The sequence below is a fragment of the Octopus bimaculoides genome, chromosome 23 (assembly GCF_046866305.1).
Source record: "Octopus bimaculoides isolate indiv1 chromosome 23, ASM4686630v1, whole genome shotgun sequence".
NCBI classification, from domain to species: Eukaryota; Metazoa; Mollusca; class Cephalopoda; order Octopoda; family Octopodidae; genus Octopus; species Octopus bimaculoides.
Genome location: NC_142950.1, coordinates 36,994,541 through 37,013,665, shown reverse-complemented (window position 1 = coordinate 37,013,665; position 19,125 = coordinate 36,994,541). Strand labels below are relative to the sequence as shown.

The following is a 19,125-nucleotide window of genomic DNA, read 5'->3' as shown; positions in this document are numbered from 1 at the left end:
GCACGTTACATATTACATGCATGCATACATATTACAGAGCCTAGCATTCTTTCCATGCTTCTGAGTGCAGCAAAATAGAGGGAAACAATCTCATGAATGACCATTTCATGGTTTGTTGAGCTCTCTCTCTCTTCGGGGATGACATACCCGTTTTCCTCTCCCCATTTGATGGCATAGAATATAAAGGATAAAGAGAGAGAGAGAGAGAGAGAGAGAGAGAGAGAGAGAGAGAGAGAGAGAGAGAGAGAGAGAGAGGTTTCTTTTCAATTTGATGTGGTCAACGCATTGAAATTTCATTATAAAGCACTTTTTCTTTTCTTTCTCTTTCCCTTTCTTATTGTATACCTATCTACATATTTGTAAATAAACACATTTTCTCACAAGGGCTAGATGACCTTTCAAGATGTCAATTTTAGAAAGCAGGACAGGAAAGATAAGAAAAGAGAGGAAGAAGAAAACAGATTGTTTTGATTCTTAAGTGGGTGTGGTCATTACTGTAAAGTTTGAAAAATATAGAGTTCAAAGTCCTATGAAAATGTATAAAACTTTACACTTGAATAATCAAATCTCATATTCTGCATAATTCCAAGTTTTTGCATGAACAAACATTAAATATTAGTATAACGTTTCATAAATTAGGAAAATGAAGTCAGAATATAAAGAATAATTTGAGTTATATTCTTGAGTATCATCCATCATTTTGTAGGAATTATTGCTCTTTTTCTTATTTGCTTGGATAAGAAAATTCCCATTCTGAATGTGGTTCCAATGTTAATAACATGATGCTCATCTCTATAAATGATCAGATACATGTATAACATTGGCATTTTGACAACTGTTGTTCTTATAGAACCTACTATACCCGACAAAGAATACTATATCCATTTTACCACTGATTAGGAAAGATATCCACTGCAGCTACTTGGCAAAGTAATTCGTGAAAGGATCTCTTTTGAATTATCTTATCCAAGCAAACAAGAAAAAGAAAAAGAAATCCTACAAAATGATGTGTGTGTGTGTGTGTGTATTCTCATTCGAAATTTTTAAATACACGAAGTGAAAAAAATGAACATGCTGGAATTTTGAAATTCTCCAAGTAATTGAATCATGAAAATTTAAACAATAATTTGCGGAAAGAGCCAAAATTAAAAAAAAAAGTATGGAACGGGAAAAGGATCAAGACCACCCGCCCCCACGTCTTTTTATTTAGAATCGTAATCTATTATGTTTAAGAAATTCCAGCTTTTTGGCGCACTGGACAATTTCTGACTCTATTGAAACTTGCCCCACCCCGTTAGATTTACGGTGAACTTCAAGAAATATCGGCTGCAAAAAATAGTCCAAAAGTTGAATCAGTCAAAAACAAGAGAAGTATTTCGTTTTTGCAAGATTCATGATGTAAATTCGTGCGAAACATTTTTTATTTATCTCTGGAGGATAGGTAGACTAATAATAAACACGCACTGGTTCTATTTCACATAATTTTCATTTGTCAATTGTTAACTATTCTACTACTTGATTAATCTTTCGGTCAATTAATCAGTCACCAAACTACTTTAATCAGTTCACTAATTGATTGTTTAATTAATCGGCCGGTCAATCAATTAGCGAATGAATTAAATTGATACGATCCTACACTGAGGTACAAGGGAAGTGACTCCAGCACCTGAGTTCCGGTTCCTGTTTAATATATAACAATCTTCTGACAGGGGTAACGCCTTGTTTTGGATGTCATTCGTTGCAGGTGCCTCTACACACCTCTGCCATTTACCGTAAATATGATCAAATCAATATGGAATTGGATTTCCTACTGGTACCTCCGTTTCATCCTCAGCATTGGTATCTACATGATGGAGCCCATGGAACGGTGGATCGTTAATTCTATATTGGTGGCAGTGTTTGCCATGTCGGTCTATACAAGTTACGTGTTTCTTCCTGGTCATTTCACGATGTTGGTGCGGTTTATTGAGTCCTTCTCTGGCTCTGACACACCGACGGATATCAACCAAGCGTCCACTGCTACCATCTCAAGTTGATCTTTACATTCAGCTTCACTAATTAATTCTAAATATTGCTCTTGCATCATGGATTACAACTGATATATCATCAATAAGAAAACAAAACCAAAAAAAAGATCAAACAAACATTTGTTGACGACGACCTTCGCTGTTTTTTTGTTTTTTTTTATGACTGGTTTGATATAAGGGCTACGATGAAAAGTCAGGTGTTTTGGTCATCATTGGCAACAAGAAAACGAACAACAACAACATGATGAAAATCTCATCTTTTGTGTAATTCTTTCCACTCAATTTTGACAATATACTTTATTTTTTAATTTAATACACATAATTGATAAAATAATGTATTTAAATTATCATTCTAGAGGGAAATTATATTTTATTATAAAAAAATTAATAATAACAAATAAATAATAACAATGGGAGCAATTTATTTCTCTTGTCTTCATGAATATTCGGTAAATTTTTACTCTTCCATCTGTCTTGTAAAACGAGTGTAAACTTTCGGAATAACAATCATCATTTACCTCATGGAGAATGAAAAGAGCAACGAATTGGGTTGTTGTTTCCTTCTGTTAAAGAATTTTTTACTCCCTTCCTCATCCTCAATTCTTTTACCCTTTTCCAGTCAATTTTACTATAACACCCGTCTCACGTGATGGATATTATTTCTTTGGTCTCCTTAGACGGGTATGATGATACCGAATATTTTATTTCAAAGCCTAATTTTTCAGTATTTATAAATAGCTATTGAAGTTTAGGCGATCTTAGATTATAGCGTACCGATTTCATTTTCTCACGATTCTCTATCAGTAATATTTTAGCCTGCACTTTCGTTGTAGTCACTACAAATAACATGCAACGATCTATTTCATGGACTTGCTGTAAAACACATAAAATTACTTTGATTTACTGTAAAATTTACATTCGGGTAAATGTAATGGTGGTCGAGTATTGGCCAGAAACTATCATGAAGAGAAAATTAAAGCTTGCAAAACGGTACGCTATAGTCCATAATCACCTTTTATTCAGTATTTGATGTTTTCGTATATTGCATTCAAACCATTCTGAAGTTAATTTCTATTTAGTAATAGCTGCATTTAAATGAAGATAAAAACCTCATTTATAATAGTTAATGACTTTTACAATTAAGAGCGGTTAATAATCGGGGGAAGTTTAAATTATTGCTGAATTTTGAATCGACCATTTGTGATGAGAGTCGGCGGGTAATTTTTCGATACATGTTCACCATAATTAATATAATAAAAGGTGGAGATTAATTGACCCTAATCCAGATTAACACTTTAGTTTCATTCCCAGTAAGCAACATTTTTGGTGTAAAATACTGAGGCATTTAACTGCTAACCCATCCACCTTATATAAGACTGAAATAAAGAAAATTATGTCATTATATAATTTATTAAAAACTTATTTCAAAGTCCATGAATAGAACAAATGATCTTATCGAGGAGGATCTTGCCGCTTTCATAGATTTAATGAAAAGTTCTTTTCAAATTTTAATACCTCGCTGCTTCTGCTTTTTATTCTTTGTGACATTAAAACCCTTTTAAAAAAAATTTTCAATTCATAAAGTCTAAAATTCCAAAAACGAGGAGCGGGTAGTATTAGCAGCTTCAAAACGAAGGAAATCTCCATCGGTGTTGCTATTGTTGTCAGTGCGAATAAAGTGGAATTGTTTAGGTTAAAAGTGAAAGTGTACGAGGCTAACTTTTGTTCTGGATTCCTTTTCAACTACAAACAATGAACAATGACTATTTGGGACGAGGATATTATTGAAATGAAATTAAGCATTGAAATATTTTTATCTTTGTGATTTGACCCTGTTTGCGTAGATACGTAATCCAAAGTGTTGTAACCGTCCCAAGTAACACAAAATTTAGGTCGTTTAATAAAATGTCAACGAGGTTTGAAGTAGATCAGTCGACCGTGATAGGGTGAGCTGAAGTGAAACATTACCGCACATCGTCATAGTAATATCATGTACTATCTGTCTGTCTGTCTAGTTGTCCAAGAAAGGGTTAAGTCAGTAAAAAGAAAATCTTCAATATAAAGAAATAAAGTGTGCATAATTTTAATTCAGAATATTACATACCTACATATATATGAATATATACATGCATATATGGGTACAGAACGTCAAAAAACATGAACAAAATGAAAAACAAGAACATAAAAAAACAAAACCTGGAAAACGAACTTTTTTTGGACAACGAAAGAAACAAGTAGAGAAACGAGACAGGCAACATAAAGAACAATCCCTTCGTCAGTTGTCCCCTGTTTTATCTACTCTGCATTTAGAAGGTAGGAACAAGACGCGACTTCATTAAAACAGTCCTTCCCGCAAAGCAAATTAAATAAAATTTGGGATTTTTGCAGAGGGTTAAAGTGGTAACAAAAACATGACAGTAAGAACAAAACGGTAAAAACAAACGGTGAGGGCTGTTAAGCATCACGAGGTGAAGTGGTGAACGCTGGAGAAACAAGCTTTGACAAGAGACAGGCAGTATATATATGTATGTATATATATATATAAAAGTGAGCTATATTATCCGGGTGGATACTGTATTCACTCTCAGTTAAGGGCTAACTACTTCGATCAGTATTTGAGAGATTATAAAATAAATTTTGTGGATTTACAAGTCTCCACACTTTATTATTAATAATTATATATATGTATATGTTATATATATATTGGTGTTTTGTATTTCTCACTTTATTTTTTGGTGAATTCAGTATTAATGCAGAATATTAAAGTTTGCAAAGGGCATAGCAACCCAAGGCTGGATACTCTGTGGTCATTTGACCTGCTAGAAATAGCCGCCGAATCTCACTGTCTTAAAGGTGATGGGGAGACACATTGAATAATAATAACATTGTATGCTGGAAGAAAAGGACCTGGTTGTTATGCCTTAAGCATCTTTTTTGGTGACAAGGCTTCTTGATCTAGGGTTGAACAACAATTTAAGACAGAAATCAGCTTCATTTTTCTTTATAGGTTTTTGATGCCAGCAACAGAAAAGGAACAAGAATTGTATCAGTAATGGATTGAATGAAATTTTTTCATATTCATTTTTCGCTTCCATTTTTTAAAATTACAAAGTCAATGTATTTTGTAGTTTGACAGTCACCAACCATTTTAAAAGTTAGTGCTTAAGGTGTGAGGAGACTACTAATATGGTTAACTGTTATATTAGTACAGCGATGTTTCATTTTGGGATCGAGAAAGTGAAACTACTGAAGTTCATGAATGGCATAACAAATGGAAAGTAACTTTGTCACTTCACCTTCCATTTATGTTCAAACACCGAAAGGTGTCTTAAAATAACTCAATGAGCTGCGAGATTACAGTAAAAATAATATCCAGTCGAATACATACTTATATCTTTGTATGTAATGTTAGTGTGCTATTCAATACCACATCATGTTATTTCCTATCCATCTGATACCATTTATCAGATGATAGCAGTTCACTCTCTGCTCTCACTGTGATGTTAATTCTTGCTGGAATATAACTTTGTTCTTTCTTTGTAAAATATAACTAAGAAAATATATAACATTTATTACGTTATGTAAATTTATTAATGTATGAATTTTCTAATCATGTAAGATATCTTGGGACTCGCATTATTCAAAATAATAAATATTATTCACCTCTGATGGTCACCTTAGAGTGAAAGGTGAAATTTCTTTGTTGGGACATAATAAATATGATAGAAATATTTGCTGGTCACATTATTTGTATAAAGCTCTCTCTCTGGACTTTGGTCTCCTTCAACGTTTGATTACATATATCTTTATATAAATAATAAGACAATGATGGGTGGGGAAGTAGAAGGGGTTGGAATGAAAAGTAAAACAAATGGATCATATAGGCAAAGGTGAATCTGTATAATAGCAGGGTATATACATGGGACGTATAGATTAAGATAAGAAAAGTAAGGTCATTGTAGAAAAGCAAGAAGGAGCAAGAAACATACACCACATGAAAGGAGGAGGTGGGGGTATTGTAGATGATTAAGAAGAAAGAAATAATTAAATTAATGGGGTTCTGAAAAGAATAGGGGATTAAAGAAAGTGCTAAACTGCACTGCAGAGAATGTTGATAACTATTCAACCAAAACTGTATGCATAGACAGATGTAAACAACATCTTGTCTTGATAGACAAACTTTATGGATAGAAAAACAAGTCCTGTTGATCTTTTTGTGTCTTTGAAAATATTGTATACACAGATAAGGTGTTTACACAATACATAATGTTGGTTAAAAATCTATATTCTGTAGTATAGTATATATTGAAAGAAAACATTAGTAATACAACAGTGATTTACTAATGAAACCAGCTGTCTAGAATGCATTCTATACACAAATTGGGATCCATTTAATTTACTTAGGATCTTAACATTCGGTGATTTGTAAGAAGTGTCTCTGTGGATAAAGAAGATGCTTGGATGTTGATAAAATCTCAACAAAGGATTGAAACTAGTCTAAGATAAATAATTATCATTTTAGCATCCACTTTTCTATGCTTGCATAGGTCAGACAGAGTTCATTGAGGCAGATTTTCTATGGCCAGACGCTCCTCCATTGCCAAACCTTGTTTTCATGGAAGACTGGAAATAAGACGCTGCTTGTATGATGGTGATGTTTATTTTACAATTATTGTGTGATGTTAAGACAAGGAGACAAAAACACTCACATAAATATATATTGATGATTACATAAATAGTGCATTGTAAAAGTAAAAAAAATACTGTCAAGAAAATAAAGTTTAAAAAAAGTAAACTTTAATGGCAAATATATTTGGTGATATTTACAAAGATTTGTATTATAAGAATTAAATATTCTATTGTTGGACACAAAGTAAATATTCTTTGTTGTTGCAACAACTTCAGATTTATATTCCAGATAAAGGAAACTGACTTAGGTGGACTGTGCACATTAGAAAATGGAGCACATCTGGAGTAAATTCTTATATTGTCAGTGTTTACCAGAAATGGTAGAATGTTGACCAAGTCCAGTGCAAAGGTACCTAAGTTCAGCTGTCCAGTGTGGTACATATAACCTATCAGAGGACCAATGGAAGTTTTCTTCAGGATGATTCATAGAAAATCAATCAATCAGCCAGTTTTTCTCATAGTGATCATCGTATTGATCTCCCAAATTATTGTTCGGATGTGATCAATAACTTCCTTCAGTTGACGGCTTTTCAATTGTATTCGCTGGAAAAAAAAAAGAAGATAAATGATTAGAATTTTACTTACGAATTAAAATAGTTAAAATGGGAACAGAAACAGACTCAAACACAAAAACTTACTTCAACCATGTCTCTGTGTTCTTCAGAAACAATTTGGTAAAGGTTATTTTTTTCAGCATCTCGAAGGAATTCAGTGTTATATTCCTTGTTACAAATTGGTATAAGATTCTACAGAAATTAAAAAATAAATTACTAAAATAACAATATGTGCAATTTTAAAAGAAAACAAAAAAATATCTTAAAATTACTAATGAATGGCTTCTGAGACTTGGTAAAGTTATGTAAAGCAGGTAAGGACTGACAGTGAACTCTGTGAAGAATTCAGTAAAAAGACATCCATCAAATTCCTAATTCCTCTCTCCTCACTCACCTCATACCCTGAGGGGCCACCTGGACACCTCATCACTACTATTTATCTCTTTGCAGTTCCACCTGATCATTCTCACCCTTTCTTCTAAATGTGAATAGTCATGTGACTCCTCCACAATAACAACCTGCTCTCCACCCTTCTCTCATGCCCCACCCCCATCGACTTCCTTGGTTTATAGTCTTGCAATCTGCAAGATAACCTCACTAGTGCAGGTGGTACAAACAAAACACCAGGTACATACTGTTAGGTGGTTGGCTTTAGGAAGGGCATCCAGCCATAAAAACCATGCTGAAGCAAACACTGGACCAGAATGCAGTCCTTCGACCCACTGGAATCTGTCAAACCATCCAACCCATGCCAGCATGGAACATGGACATTAAATAATGATGAATAATAGTCTTCAGTAAAAACCCTCTCATCAATTCTCTACCATTTGTTTTAATTCTTCAGTAGATTAAAACTGGATGATTTTTGGTAGTTTTATTTGCAGATGCCCTGATTCTTAATTTAGAATCTACCAAAGAGTTGTAGAATATGATCCAAAAATGAAACTATAGCTTAGAGTCCAAAGGACAACATGTCATACACCAAAGTCCTAATTGCTGACACAGCACTAAACTGGTTTTTCCTGATCGATAAGGAGAGTAAACAGTAACTCACTACTCTATGGGTACACAAAAGGAATTTCTGGCAGATTGATAATGAACAATGGTCTTACTGTTCTAAATATACGTGACATTTAGCAACTAATAAGAAAGTCTATGAATTTGTCAGCTATGAGAATATGGTTGATAGTTTCCATTATGTAGGTGACATATAAGTGATGAGGATAATTATTGAGAAATTGTAGTAACTGGAGTACGGTTTGAGGGGGAAAAGTGCAAGGGAGCTGATACCATGATTGGCAAAAAGGATTTCTTAAGCCACTACAAAGGAATTCTTTACGTGGTGCTTGATCTGCAAGAAATAGCAGCTGAATTTGCCTCAAATCACAGCATACTACCTTACAACAGAAGGAAGCATCAGAGAAAAAAAAGTCAGGATGGTCATAGCTGGAAATCCTTTCATCACCAGATTGCTTAATCAGGGCTGATCCAGAATAACAACAATAATAAAAGATTTGTTTTATACAAAAAGTAAACTTTATAGAGAAGCAAAGAAAGATCTATTTAATAATAAATCATATTTTTTAAATAGTTATTCTGAAAGGAAAAAAGCATCTTATAAGTTCAAAAATAAAAATAATTTAAAATATCACTATCGAAACATTCTTACTTCAGAAGAAAACATTGCTTCTCTTGGACCAGTGCTTTCTTCTACTTTTTCAGAGATGATACGTAGTTTTCGGAAACCTAAATTCAAAATCCTCATTTGATCATCAAGTTTATTTTTCTTCTCTTGGTATTGTTGTACATTATAAGAAGCACCATTAGGCAACTGCAACAGAGAAATATTGCATTAAACTAATTACAAAAAAAAAAAAAACTGATGCATCCATTGATGTTTTCAATAACAATTTAGGGTGAAATATTTTTTACTAGCTTTATTCCAATAGAATTTAACTCTTCAACCCATGCGAACAAGGAAAAAGGGATGTTAAACGATGATGATGATATTATTCAAACTAAAATCAATTAGTCTTTTAATAAAGGCTGAAATCAGCAAAAAGTATTATGATGAAAAATTAAGAGATTATTGGCAAACTTACTGATATGGTTTTCAGAATACCAAAGATATCTGCAGCTCTTTGTACTGTGTCATGTACAATCTCTTGACCGAGTCGACACAAGGAAACACTATTCACCTCTTTAGGGAGCTGACCACCTTGTTGGCTTCCTGGGACATTACTTGGTAACTGACTGCTTCCTCCCTGTGATAACATTCCACCACTTGACTGGGGCAGCATGTTGGATTGTTGAGTGTTTTGTTGCTGAGCGGTCTGACCTGCCTGACCATGCATTTGCTGTTGTGATAAAGGTGGGACTAATGCAGACCCCGCCATTGGAGGGGCTTGTCCTGAGGCTGACATGCCTGTATTTAGATATATGTTACTCCCTTGTGATCCTCCATATGAATGATTACCTGCCATCTAAAACACCTGTAGTGACAAACAGCAATTAAGGAAAATGAATTACACGAAGCAGTTTTTGAACAAAAAGTAAATGCGCAAAATAAGAGAGAGAGAGAGAGATGTTTGTTTAGTGGTTTACTCTGATGCAAAATCTATCATAATTTTTGTTTTTAAATCTGCCAAAACTTACAGAAAAGTAAATAATGTAATATAATGACTTCTACTCATTTTTGTATGAGTCTGAGTCCTTTGTCTACTGGAAATAAGATCAGATAAGTGTTGTACTGATGATGGCTACTGTGTCAGGAACATGCTTTCAGACCTCCAGACAAAAAGCTTGTCTGTTCCCTTAATGGATTGTCAGTTTTGGAGAGTTTAACAACCTTGAGATTATTTCCCCTCTTCATATGGAGCTGGTCTAAATAGCCATTTGGTGGTCGTCAATTTGTTTTATGTACGTTTTTAAAGGTGTTCTGTAAAATAGGTTTCACGTAATCTAAATAATAGCAAATACTGTGTTGGAATTAATCCCAGTTCAACCTCGATCCAACAGACCTATGATCAAAAGCTTTCCACCCCAGCTCTATTGTTGAAAATACCTGAGTAAACAAGACGGAAGTAGAAGAAAGACGAATTTTACAAGAGAGAGAGGTGGGTAGAAAGGGATGGACGGGGAGAATTGATCTTTGAGATACAATGTATCCAAAACTACATCATTTATTAAGATGCTAGAAAATGGCATGAGGGAGATTTGGCTGCCATCCTTCGTTTTTGAGTGGTATATCGAAAAATTGCCGATTTGGCTGTTATTCTTAGCAAGTCGAAAGACCACTCAGAGCTTCTGTCGTTGGCTCATGCAGGATATTGTTTTTAATCAAGCGTGCTTGTTAACTGAGTTTAGTTGTTAAAAGTATTCCACCAAGAAGTGTCGATATATTTTAATATTCAAACAACGAAAGCATCGATATGTGATGTAGCTGGATCGTCTTAAGTTTGTTTATTTGGTTCAATGAGAATATAATATGCCTTCAACCACAAACAATATGAGGACACAATATATTATCAAAAGCAGTATATTAATAATATTTTTAATATTGTAATCCGTGTCTGTTAGAAGTCAATACTAATTTCGAATTTGAAAATAAACACTACTTACAACAACGAATTAATAATAATTCTATAAATTCTGTTAAACCGAAAAAATGCTGCAAAACACGTTTTCTTTTCGAAATTTATAAAACATAAACATTATAATATAACAAAGCGGATAAATTAAAATGAGAAATATTTACAGAGACTATGTGTTTTTCTTGAAGTATACAATCAGAGAAACGTATTTTTCCAGGTGAAAATATTTTACTTACAGAAATAATTCCTGAAAACGCCGATCCAAGTGAAATGAGATCAAATCGAGCCAAAACGATGTTCCAGCGCCATAGTTTTTACGAAAGTGACGTCATTTCCGCTTACAGTCTCCCGTTGTTTTGTTGTCCCCAAATCAGCCCTGATCACACTCACTGATTCCTAGGAACACTTATGTGACATCTGGCTACGTTGTAATTATTCCCCTGGATCTTTCCGATAATTTGAACATTCGGACATATCATCATACACACATATATTATATATATAAGAGTTAAAACAACTCATAGCCACAACAATATATTTGTTGTAGATATAATAGCCTGTATAAACAGATATTGTGTATATATATATATATATGGCATAACTACAGATTCGTGCCCCCTCCCCGACTTTGGATGATCATAACTTTCAGAAAAATGGATATTTTTTAATGAAATTGTCTACAAATATGTTATATCATGTAGGTCCCGGATATGCAAAATTTTGTTGGGGTGGAGTGGAGGTGGAAGTGTTTTAGGAGGGGGTGGGGTGGGGGAATTTAGGAAAATTCACTGGCATCCATTTCAATTTGCCTTAACTTTCGAGAAAATAGATATTTTTTAATGAAATTTTCTACAAATATATCTCGGACTATGTAGATTCCGAGAACAGGAATTTTGGGGGAAAACAATTGGGGGTCAACTTTGCCTTTCATCCTTTTTGGATCAGTAAAATAAGTACCAGCTGAGTGCTGGGGCTGATGTAATTGACCTATCCCCCTCCCTTGAAATTGCTGGCCTTGTGGCAAAATTTTGAAACCAAAATCTGCAGTAACATAAATTGAATGTTTCATGAACATTGCATATTGATAGAAAGAAAAAAATATGATTTCTTAGAAAGCCACAGCATGGAAGAGACATTTAACAAGACACAAAACTGTTAAAATTCACTTTTATTTCATGAGATATGTCAACATACAGTCTCAAATCAAGTACAACTCCAAGATTTGTAAAAGAAAATTATTTCTAACAATCTCAGCAGTTAGAATTTAGTTTGTGACTATACATGTGTGTGTGTTTTCACATCTGCATATGTATTTAGTGAGTGTGTATGTGTGTGTGAATGTTTGTGTTCATGTCAAAATATGTTTTCCATAATCTAAAAAGCCATCGAATATTCATGCTTTCAGTTCATAGAACTATTTTTTCAAATTATAAATATGTTGTTCAACTTGATTCACAAAAACTGGAAACATTGGATCAGATAAACAGAGATGCAGGATTTTATCAAGTCTTTCTTCTTTGAATGTGCTTGCCTGATATGCTCTACTCAGTTCTGTTTGGTCTTGCTTCAGTAAGATCTGGCACATAGATAGATATATATGTATATATAAGTAAAGATAGTTTTATTTAAAAAAAGACAAGAAATCTTTCATTTACTTCTCCACTGACATAACAAAAATATGATTACAACATTCCAGTTTCATTTGCCGTTTGTATTCATGGAAGTACAAACATGTCTGTAAAGACAACCTTTCCTTTCTGAAAATTATTTCAAGGCAGAATGATGAGAACATCTATTTCATTTGTAACTTTACTTTCAGTCCAAATACAACTCTTCCTTTCTACCCTCTTCCTTTCTACTCTCTTCCTTTCTACTCTCTTCCTCAGTTCATTTTCACCTGATTCTTAATTCCTTTCATTGCATCCATTTTCTCACTTCTCACAGTCAAGAAAATCTGCATTAGTAATATTTTTTTAATTAATTAAAAGAAGAAAGAAGAAACCACATTATATATATATATATATATATATATATATATATATATATATATATATATATATATATATATATATATATATATATATATATATATATATATATATATATATATATATATATATATATATATATTAAAACCTGACTTTTTAAAAAAATAAAATTGATCCAAAAATTTACTTTAGCAATTTTATCAACTGTGACTTCTTCATGAGTTGTGGTAGCTGATACGGTATTGGCATCAAAACCCTGAAAATATAATGGTTCAAATATAGAAAATTATTTCAATCAAAGGTAAGCTGAGCTAATCGACGACTTTCATCACTAACTGCTAACAGTTAGTGATGTGCTACATATGGAGTGGTTGCAAAGGAGCATCTATGCAATGTGTAGCAGTGATTCATAACCGAATCACTTGGTAGGCAAACAGACATCATGACCAAACCATAGTAATTTCATGTGATCAGCCTATTCAGTGATCAATCAATGTCAAACCATCACGTGATTATTAGGGTGGCAAGCTGTCAGAATCCTTAGCAGCATTCTATCCATCTTTACATTAAAATTCCACCATAGTTTAGATGCTAGTGTGAGTGGATTTGCAAAGTTTTTAATTACAGGAATAGAAATTAATATGACTTACCTTGGCTATGTATTCTGCATGACTGTTATACAATTGTTTTATAGTAAAAAACCTTGCTAAAGTTGCTACACTATGAAGACAGGAGTCTTCACCATTCTTGTTATTGTTCACAGAGAACTTTATTTTGAAACGGCGAATGCAGTTCTGTAAATGTATAACAAAACTATAAAATGTGAATTAAATTTAATATTGTTATTTGACAAGTTGTTAATTACAAAGAACTATTATTGACAAACGGATAGTGTTTGTAATTCTGTATGGAGGGCTTTGTTTAAGTCCATCTCTGCTGTGCCACAACAAACTGCTTATCAAAGTAAAACAGCAGTCACAGACAAACCGTCACTTCTCTTGGCCTTTATCAACTGAATAACCAAGTCAAAATGTAATTACATGCAAGACATTTTATCATAATCTTCACCACATGACCATTGTCTTAGGCCCTCTTAACTTGGCATGTAATTCAAATGACACAAAACAATATATTTCTCTGGTTACCAGTTTAGCTATCTGGTTCTCAGTTTAATTTCATGAAGGAAGAAATTAGGAAATATTTTGTAATGTTACTAAATATCTGGATAGGCTTCTGATTGGCCCTATAACAAACCTTTCACTAGGAGTCCCCTACTTGAGAGAACCATAGAGAGAGGTACTTGTACAATCAAGGGGAAATCACTGATGATGGTGTTACTTTTATATGATAATCAATGTTATTTTGTTTTCTTCACCCTGCAACATTATTCCAGTTTTGTTCCATCTGGCCTTAGGCTGCCTTTTGCATAATTTATTCCATTACAAGAGTCTCGCATAGAGCCCTTCTTCCCTGATCCCTTTCCACACAATATTTTCCCGAAGATATTCTGGTTAAGCATTAGTCTGATGAGGCTTGCAATGGCTGTAGCCTTTACTCCACTAATCCTGACTGACTTAAACAAATGTACACATACAAGACATGTTTATAAAATATATATACAAAAAAGAAGCAACAACAAGGACATTGAATACAATACTTACTTCTGTCAACTGATTGACAAACAACATGCAGTCAGCAGAAAAGAATACACTTATATTGCTTGATCCTCCTACAACAGCATGGTTTTCCTGGAAAGTAATGGCATATTTATTAAGTATTAGTTATATGTATGTTAATGTTGTATAATTAATAAATATCATCTATCTTTGGATCTGTCTAACCATATTTGTAAATATGTGTGTGTTACGATGAATATACATATATATATGATGATGATTGCCACTTTTTTCATGGGAGAAGGCCATCTCTTCAATTAATAAGTACTGTCACAAGATCTTATGTGACTAGCAAGTCCTGCTCTTGACAAACAAACTCTACTGCTTGTATTTATTGAAATATTTGTATTTCAAACATGTGGTATTCCATGGTGACCAGTTCGTGTATTACTAATGAAATTACAAATGTTAATTTTTTCAAGATTTGTCTCTTTTGGTTTGAACATTTTACTGTAAATTTTGTTTAACAATACTACAATACTTATCGGAATAGAATACCCAATATTTATATGAACACTGGATAAATAAAATACTTTAAAGTTTACTTACTAAAATAGTGTTATTCTGTGTTATAGTCAAATGTGAAGAATTCTCTAAAGAAAGCTTGATTTGTTTTGTTGGTGTTGAAAGGAAATACTGATTAATAAAATAAAAACAAAAAAACAATTAATTTTGAGCAATGAAAATAATCTTGACAGTATAACACACTGCCCCCCACCACCCACACATCACGAACAAGCTCTCTTTCTCTCTCACACATACACATCTGTTCTGGCTCTTTCTCCACTGACAATGATGCTGGCCATAACATTGTAACAGGGTACATTGGATGCCTTGTCCTTGGGTAATCATCAGTGACATGGAACAAAGAGACTTGTACACACGGGAAACTGCCAGTTTTCCTCAAAAACATCATGCATAAGCCTGTACATATACATGCATGACCAACCTTAACTAATGGAGGCCCAAGAAGATATGTCATTAAAGTGTTTCATATATTTTCATTTTACTTACTGTATTTTAACATGTATAAGGAACTCCTTAATTTTTGGGCTTAAAATTTGGATAACAGGTTTTGTAAGGGATTATAATACTATCCATGTATAAGAAACTCCCATATTTCCTTAACCTAATTTTTGACAAAAAAGGGTTCCTTATACATGTTAACCTACAGTATATTTGGTGGTATCAGCCCCAATATAACCGCAAACTGATAACCACATAATATGGTTTTCTAAAACAACAACAACAACAACACTATCCATCATTTTTTTTAATATTGAAGGTTTATAACATGCAATTAAGTGGGTGGTAAAAATCTAATTATTTTATATTAATTAGTTTAAATTTTAACTTTAGCCGTCACCAAATTACCTTCCAATAATCCAGCATAATGCAGAGACAAATTTATTGTTTAATTAACCTGTTTGAATGATCACAAATCTAGAACCTTGAGTCAATTTTGAATCAGATAAGAGAGTTAGAAGCAGTTTAGTTTCACTGTGAGTGGGTATCCTTGAATTACTATTTTAGGGGAAAAGCAACTATTTAACCCTGGCAAACGACCCCATTTAGTTACAGTAGTGCAATAAATGTCCCCATCACATGCTGTCAAGTGCTTTGTGATGGGAAATGCATCCTGTCATAAAAACCATATATTACACTATTACAAAGATTGAAGGAAGAAAACATTAGAATAACTGCAGTTAATTTTATTTATAAAATACCTTCCAGATGCCATTTAGTTCAAGATTATTTTCATGTAAATTTTCTGGATTGGTGTTACTGGTATTCTGGTATCGAGCATAACATTCAATATCCCAATAGGGATATCCAACAGTAGACATTCTGGTCTAGTAGTTTGAAAGAAAAAGTAATTAAAAGGAATGGTCATTTTAAGACAGTCTGAGACAAGTTATGAAAATTCCAGTCGAATGTCTCTTATCAAAGTAAATTAATAAGTTTAGTTGTTTTATTATTTCCACCATAGAGCCGATCTATATTCCTTTAATGGGGGAAAAGTATTGCAATTTACTTGAAAGATTGCAAAATGTGGAAATGAGATGAATGTTTGCAAAAACCTTTGAACAGGTGAGGAAGAAACAAATATGTAAAGGTAATGTCAATATATAAAAACAACGAGGGCAGTGAGCCGGCAGAAACGTTAACATGCCGGGCAAAATGCTTAGCGGTATTTTGTCTGCCGTTAGGGTCTGAGTTCAAATTCCGCCGAAATCGACTTTGCCTTTCATCCTTTCAGGGTCGATTAAAAAAGTACCAGTTACGCACTGGGTCGATGTAATCGACTTAATCCCTTTGTTTGTCCTCTCTGTTTATCTCCCTGTGGGCAATAAAGAAATAAATATATAAAAACAACGAGAAAAGGGATTGCATAATTTTACATAGATTAATTAATGATGCTCTAATATCTCAGGATAACCAAAGAATATATATATATACTTTAAAAAAAATTACGATTATATTGGAATTTGTTGAGAAAAAATAAAATAAAACATGGAGGGCACATCATATATATAAATATATATCTACAAAATATCAAGTTTCATTTTGTAGATATATATGTATGTGTTCGCGGCCACCATTTTTGTTTGCATAAAATTTTGATGTAATCGTAACCTGCACCATTTGACAAGTATTTGGAGAAAATTTCATTGAAAGATATACATTGTTCTTGAAAGTTATGAGGAAACAAAGTCCAAGTGGTTTACATTTGTGCAAGTATGTCCAGAATTCCTTCCCATGGACAATAAACGCAAAAATATCGATGTTTTTACTCGATAATTCATTGCTATTTGTATAGAATCATTTAATGAGAAAGTGACGGATGTTTTAGAATTATTTCCATGAATATGATTGAAAACATGACATTAATTTTATAAGATGCAGTAAGTTATTTCTTTTGTTATAAGGTCTTTTAATGTTTCATAATGGAAATAAATGAGATGAATGCAATGTAAAGCATAAGTTAAATGTTTTATTTAACATCTTTAAGATGTTTCAATCATTGCTCTATTGCTATATCTACCTTTAAACAAATTTCAAGGAAGGTTTTTTTTTGAAAAATAAATTTACTCAGATCAATTTTCTTACGAAGCATCCTGAATGTGGATAGAATTACAACAGAAGACCAAGATTGTCTTTTATTTCTCTGTAGCATTAATAAAGAATCAAGAAATTGTATCTTTTCATAAACCGAACATAAACATTTATCGTTATTTTTACCTTGGTAAAAGGTTCAATTTTGTTACAATACAATATTATCATCAAACACTAAAATATTCAATAATAAATCAGGTAATCTTCCAGTTTCGAGAGGTTAAAAAAGTAAATAAAATACAAGGGAAATAACTGAACGTCTTACCAGTATTATCCGTACTACTTTGTTTATAAATAAATCACGTGATTTGATTGACGTTAACTGTTTATATATAAATCACACACGTGATTGAATATCAGTTTTTTATGAGAAATCGAAAATGCCTCGTGGAAGACCGGCTGCACAACATCTTATTGTTGCTGAAAACGAAATCCTCACTCGTGAATTAATATTAGAGGTAAAATGGAAAATCTGTGATTTAAGCAGTAGCTCAAGATACAGAATGTTGGAATGGTGTGCGCGTCGTCGACTTATTAGAAATAAGTTTACCTGCGACGACTGTCTAGTACCATGCGGACTTATTACACGTGGTGACAGAATAGATGGAAAAGAATGGTACTGTAAACAGTGTAAAAAAAAAAGAAATCTGTGCGCTACAGTTCATTTTTTGAAAGGAGCCATATTCCACTCTTCAATCTGGTGTTGCTTATTTACTGCTGGTGCAAGGAAATAATGCAAAAACATATTGTAAATGAGTGCTCTCTTAGTCACACTAGCGTGGTAGATTGGAGAAAAAAGTCGCATGCTGTTTGTAAAAAGAAAAAAACATTTTAAACTTTTATAAAAAAAAATTCCGTCGCATGCTGTTTTAGATTCTTTTCTGCCTGTTAAAATTCCGTCGCATGCTGTTTTAGAGAAAAAGTAGTACGGATAATACTGGTAAGTCGTTCAGTTATTTCCCTTGAATATTTTTTATTTATTTCTTTTACTTCTCGAAACTGGAAGATTACCATAAATCGTTACCTTTACTGGTTAAAATAACGAGATTTTGGTTTGGAAGTTTATCGTCTGGTCAGTGACGAAATACACATACACACATGCGCGTACACATACATACGCGCGTCACACAGACATACACACGCTCAAAATTTATCGTCTGCTTAACAGCTAAACACACACTCACACATAAACACTCAAACTTAATCGTCTGGTTGACGACTTAACGCATATATACATGCATACACATGAGGATTGACATAGACACACAAACATACATAGACATCTACATACACACATGCAAACATATGTACATATACATACAATTATAGTCACACACGCATACGTAATCACAAACACATATACATAAGTAGATATACATACACGCATATACATGGATACGTGAACACACATACACACACTCACATACATGTGCTTCCCTCTATCACTAGTTTTTAACAACACCAACTCATTTTAATATCCC

At 33.1% G+C, this 19,125-nt stretch overlaps 2 protein-coding genes across 5 annotated transcripts; both read right to left on the bottom strand.

Annotated features, from left to right (window-relative positions):
• Window positions 1-6,802: 6,802 nt before the first annotated feature.
• On the bottom strand, window positions 6,803-11,190 carry LOC106873975 (mediator of RNA polymerase II transcription subunit 30). Its single transcript, XM_014921522.3, has 5 exons — window positions 11,100-11,190; window positions 9,373-9,762; window positions 8,940-9,101; window positions 7,355-7,462; window positions 6,803-7,259 (listed from the first exon to the last, which is right to left on the bottom strand). The coding sequence occupies exons 2-5, from the start codon at window positions 9,751-9,753 to the stop codon at window positions 7,158-7,160; spliced, it is 753 nt and encodes a 250-aa protein (XP_014777008.1). The 5' UTR covers window positions 9,754-9,762; window positions 11,100-11,190; the 3' UTR covers window positions 6,803-7,157.
• Window positions 11,191-12,014: 824 nt separating this feature from the next.
• Window positions 12,015-19,023, bottom strand: LOC106873976 (meiotic recombination protein REC114). Of its 4 annotated transcripts, none has more exons than XM_089340278.1 (7): window positions 17,910-19,023; window positions 16,255-16,868; window positions 15,077-15,163; window positions 14,513-14,599; window positions 13,502-13,645; window positions 13,039-13,107; window positions 12,015-12,439 (listed from the first exon to the last, which is right to left on the bottom strand). In XM_089340278.1, exons 2-7 carry the CDS (start codon window positions 16,372-16,374, stop codon window positions 12,278-12,280), a joined length of 669 nt encoding a protein of 222 aa, XP_089196404.1. In that variant the 5' UTR covers window positions 16,375-16,868; window positions 17,910-19,023; the 3' UTR covers window positions 12,015-12,277. The 4 variants fall into 4 exon arrangements, with proteins under 4 accessions (XP_089196404.1, XP_052832034.1, XP_014777009.1 ...); XM_052976074.2 differs by having other exon boundaries at window positions 16,255-16,380; window positions 18,669-19,023; XM_014921523.3 differs by having other exon boundaries at window positions 16,255-16,380; window positions 17,910-19,022.
• Between the last annotated feature and the right edge of the window lie 102 nt (window positions 19,024-19,125).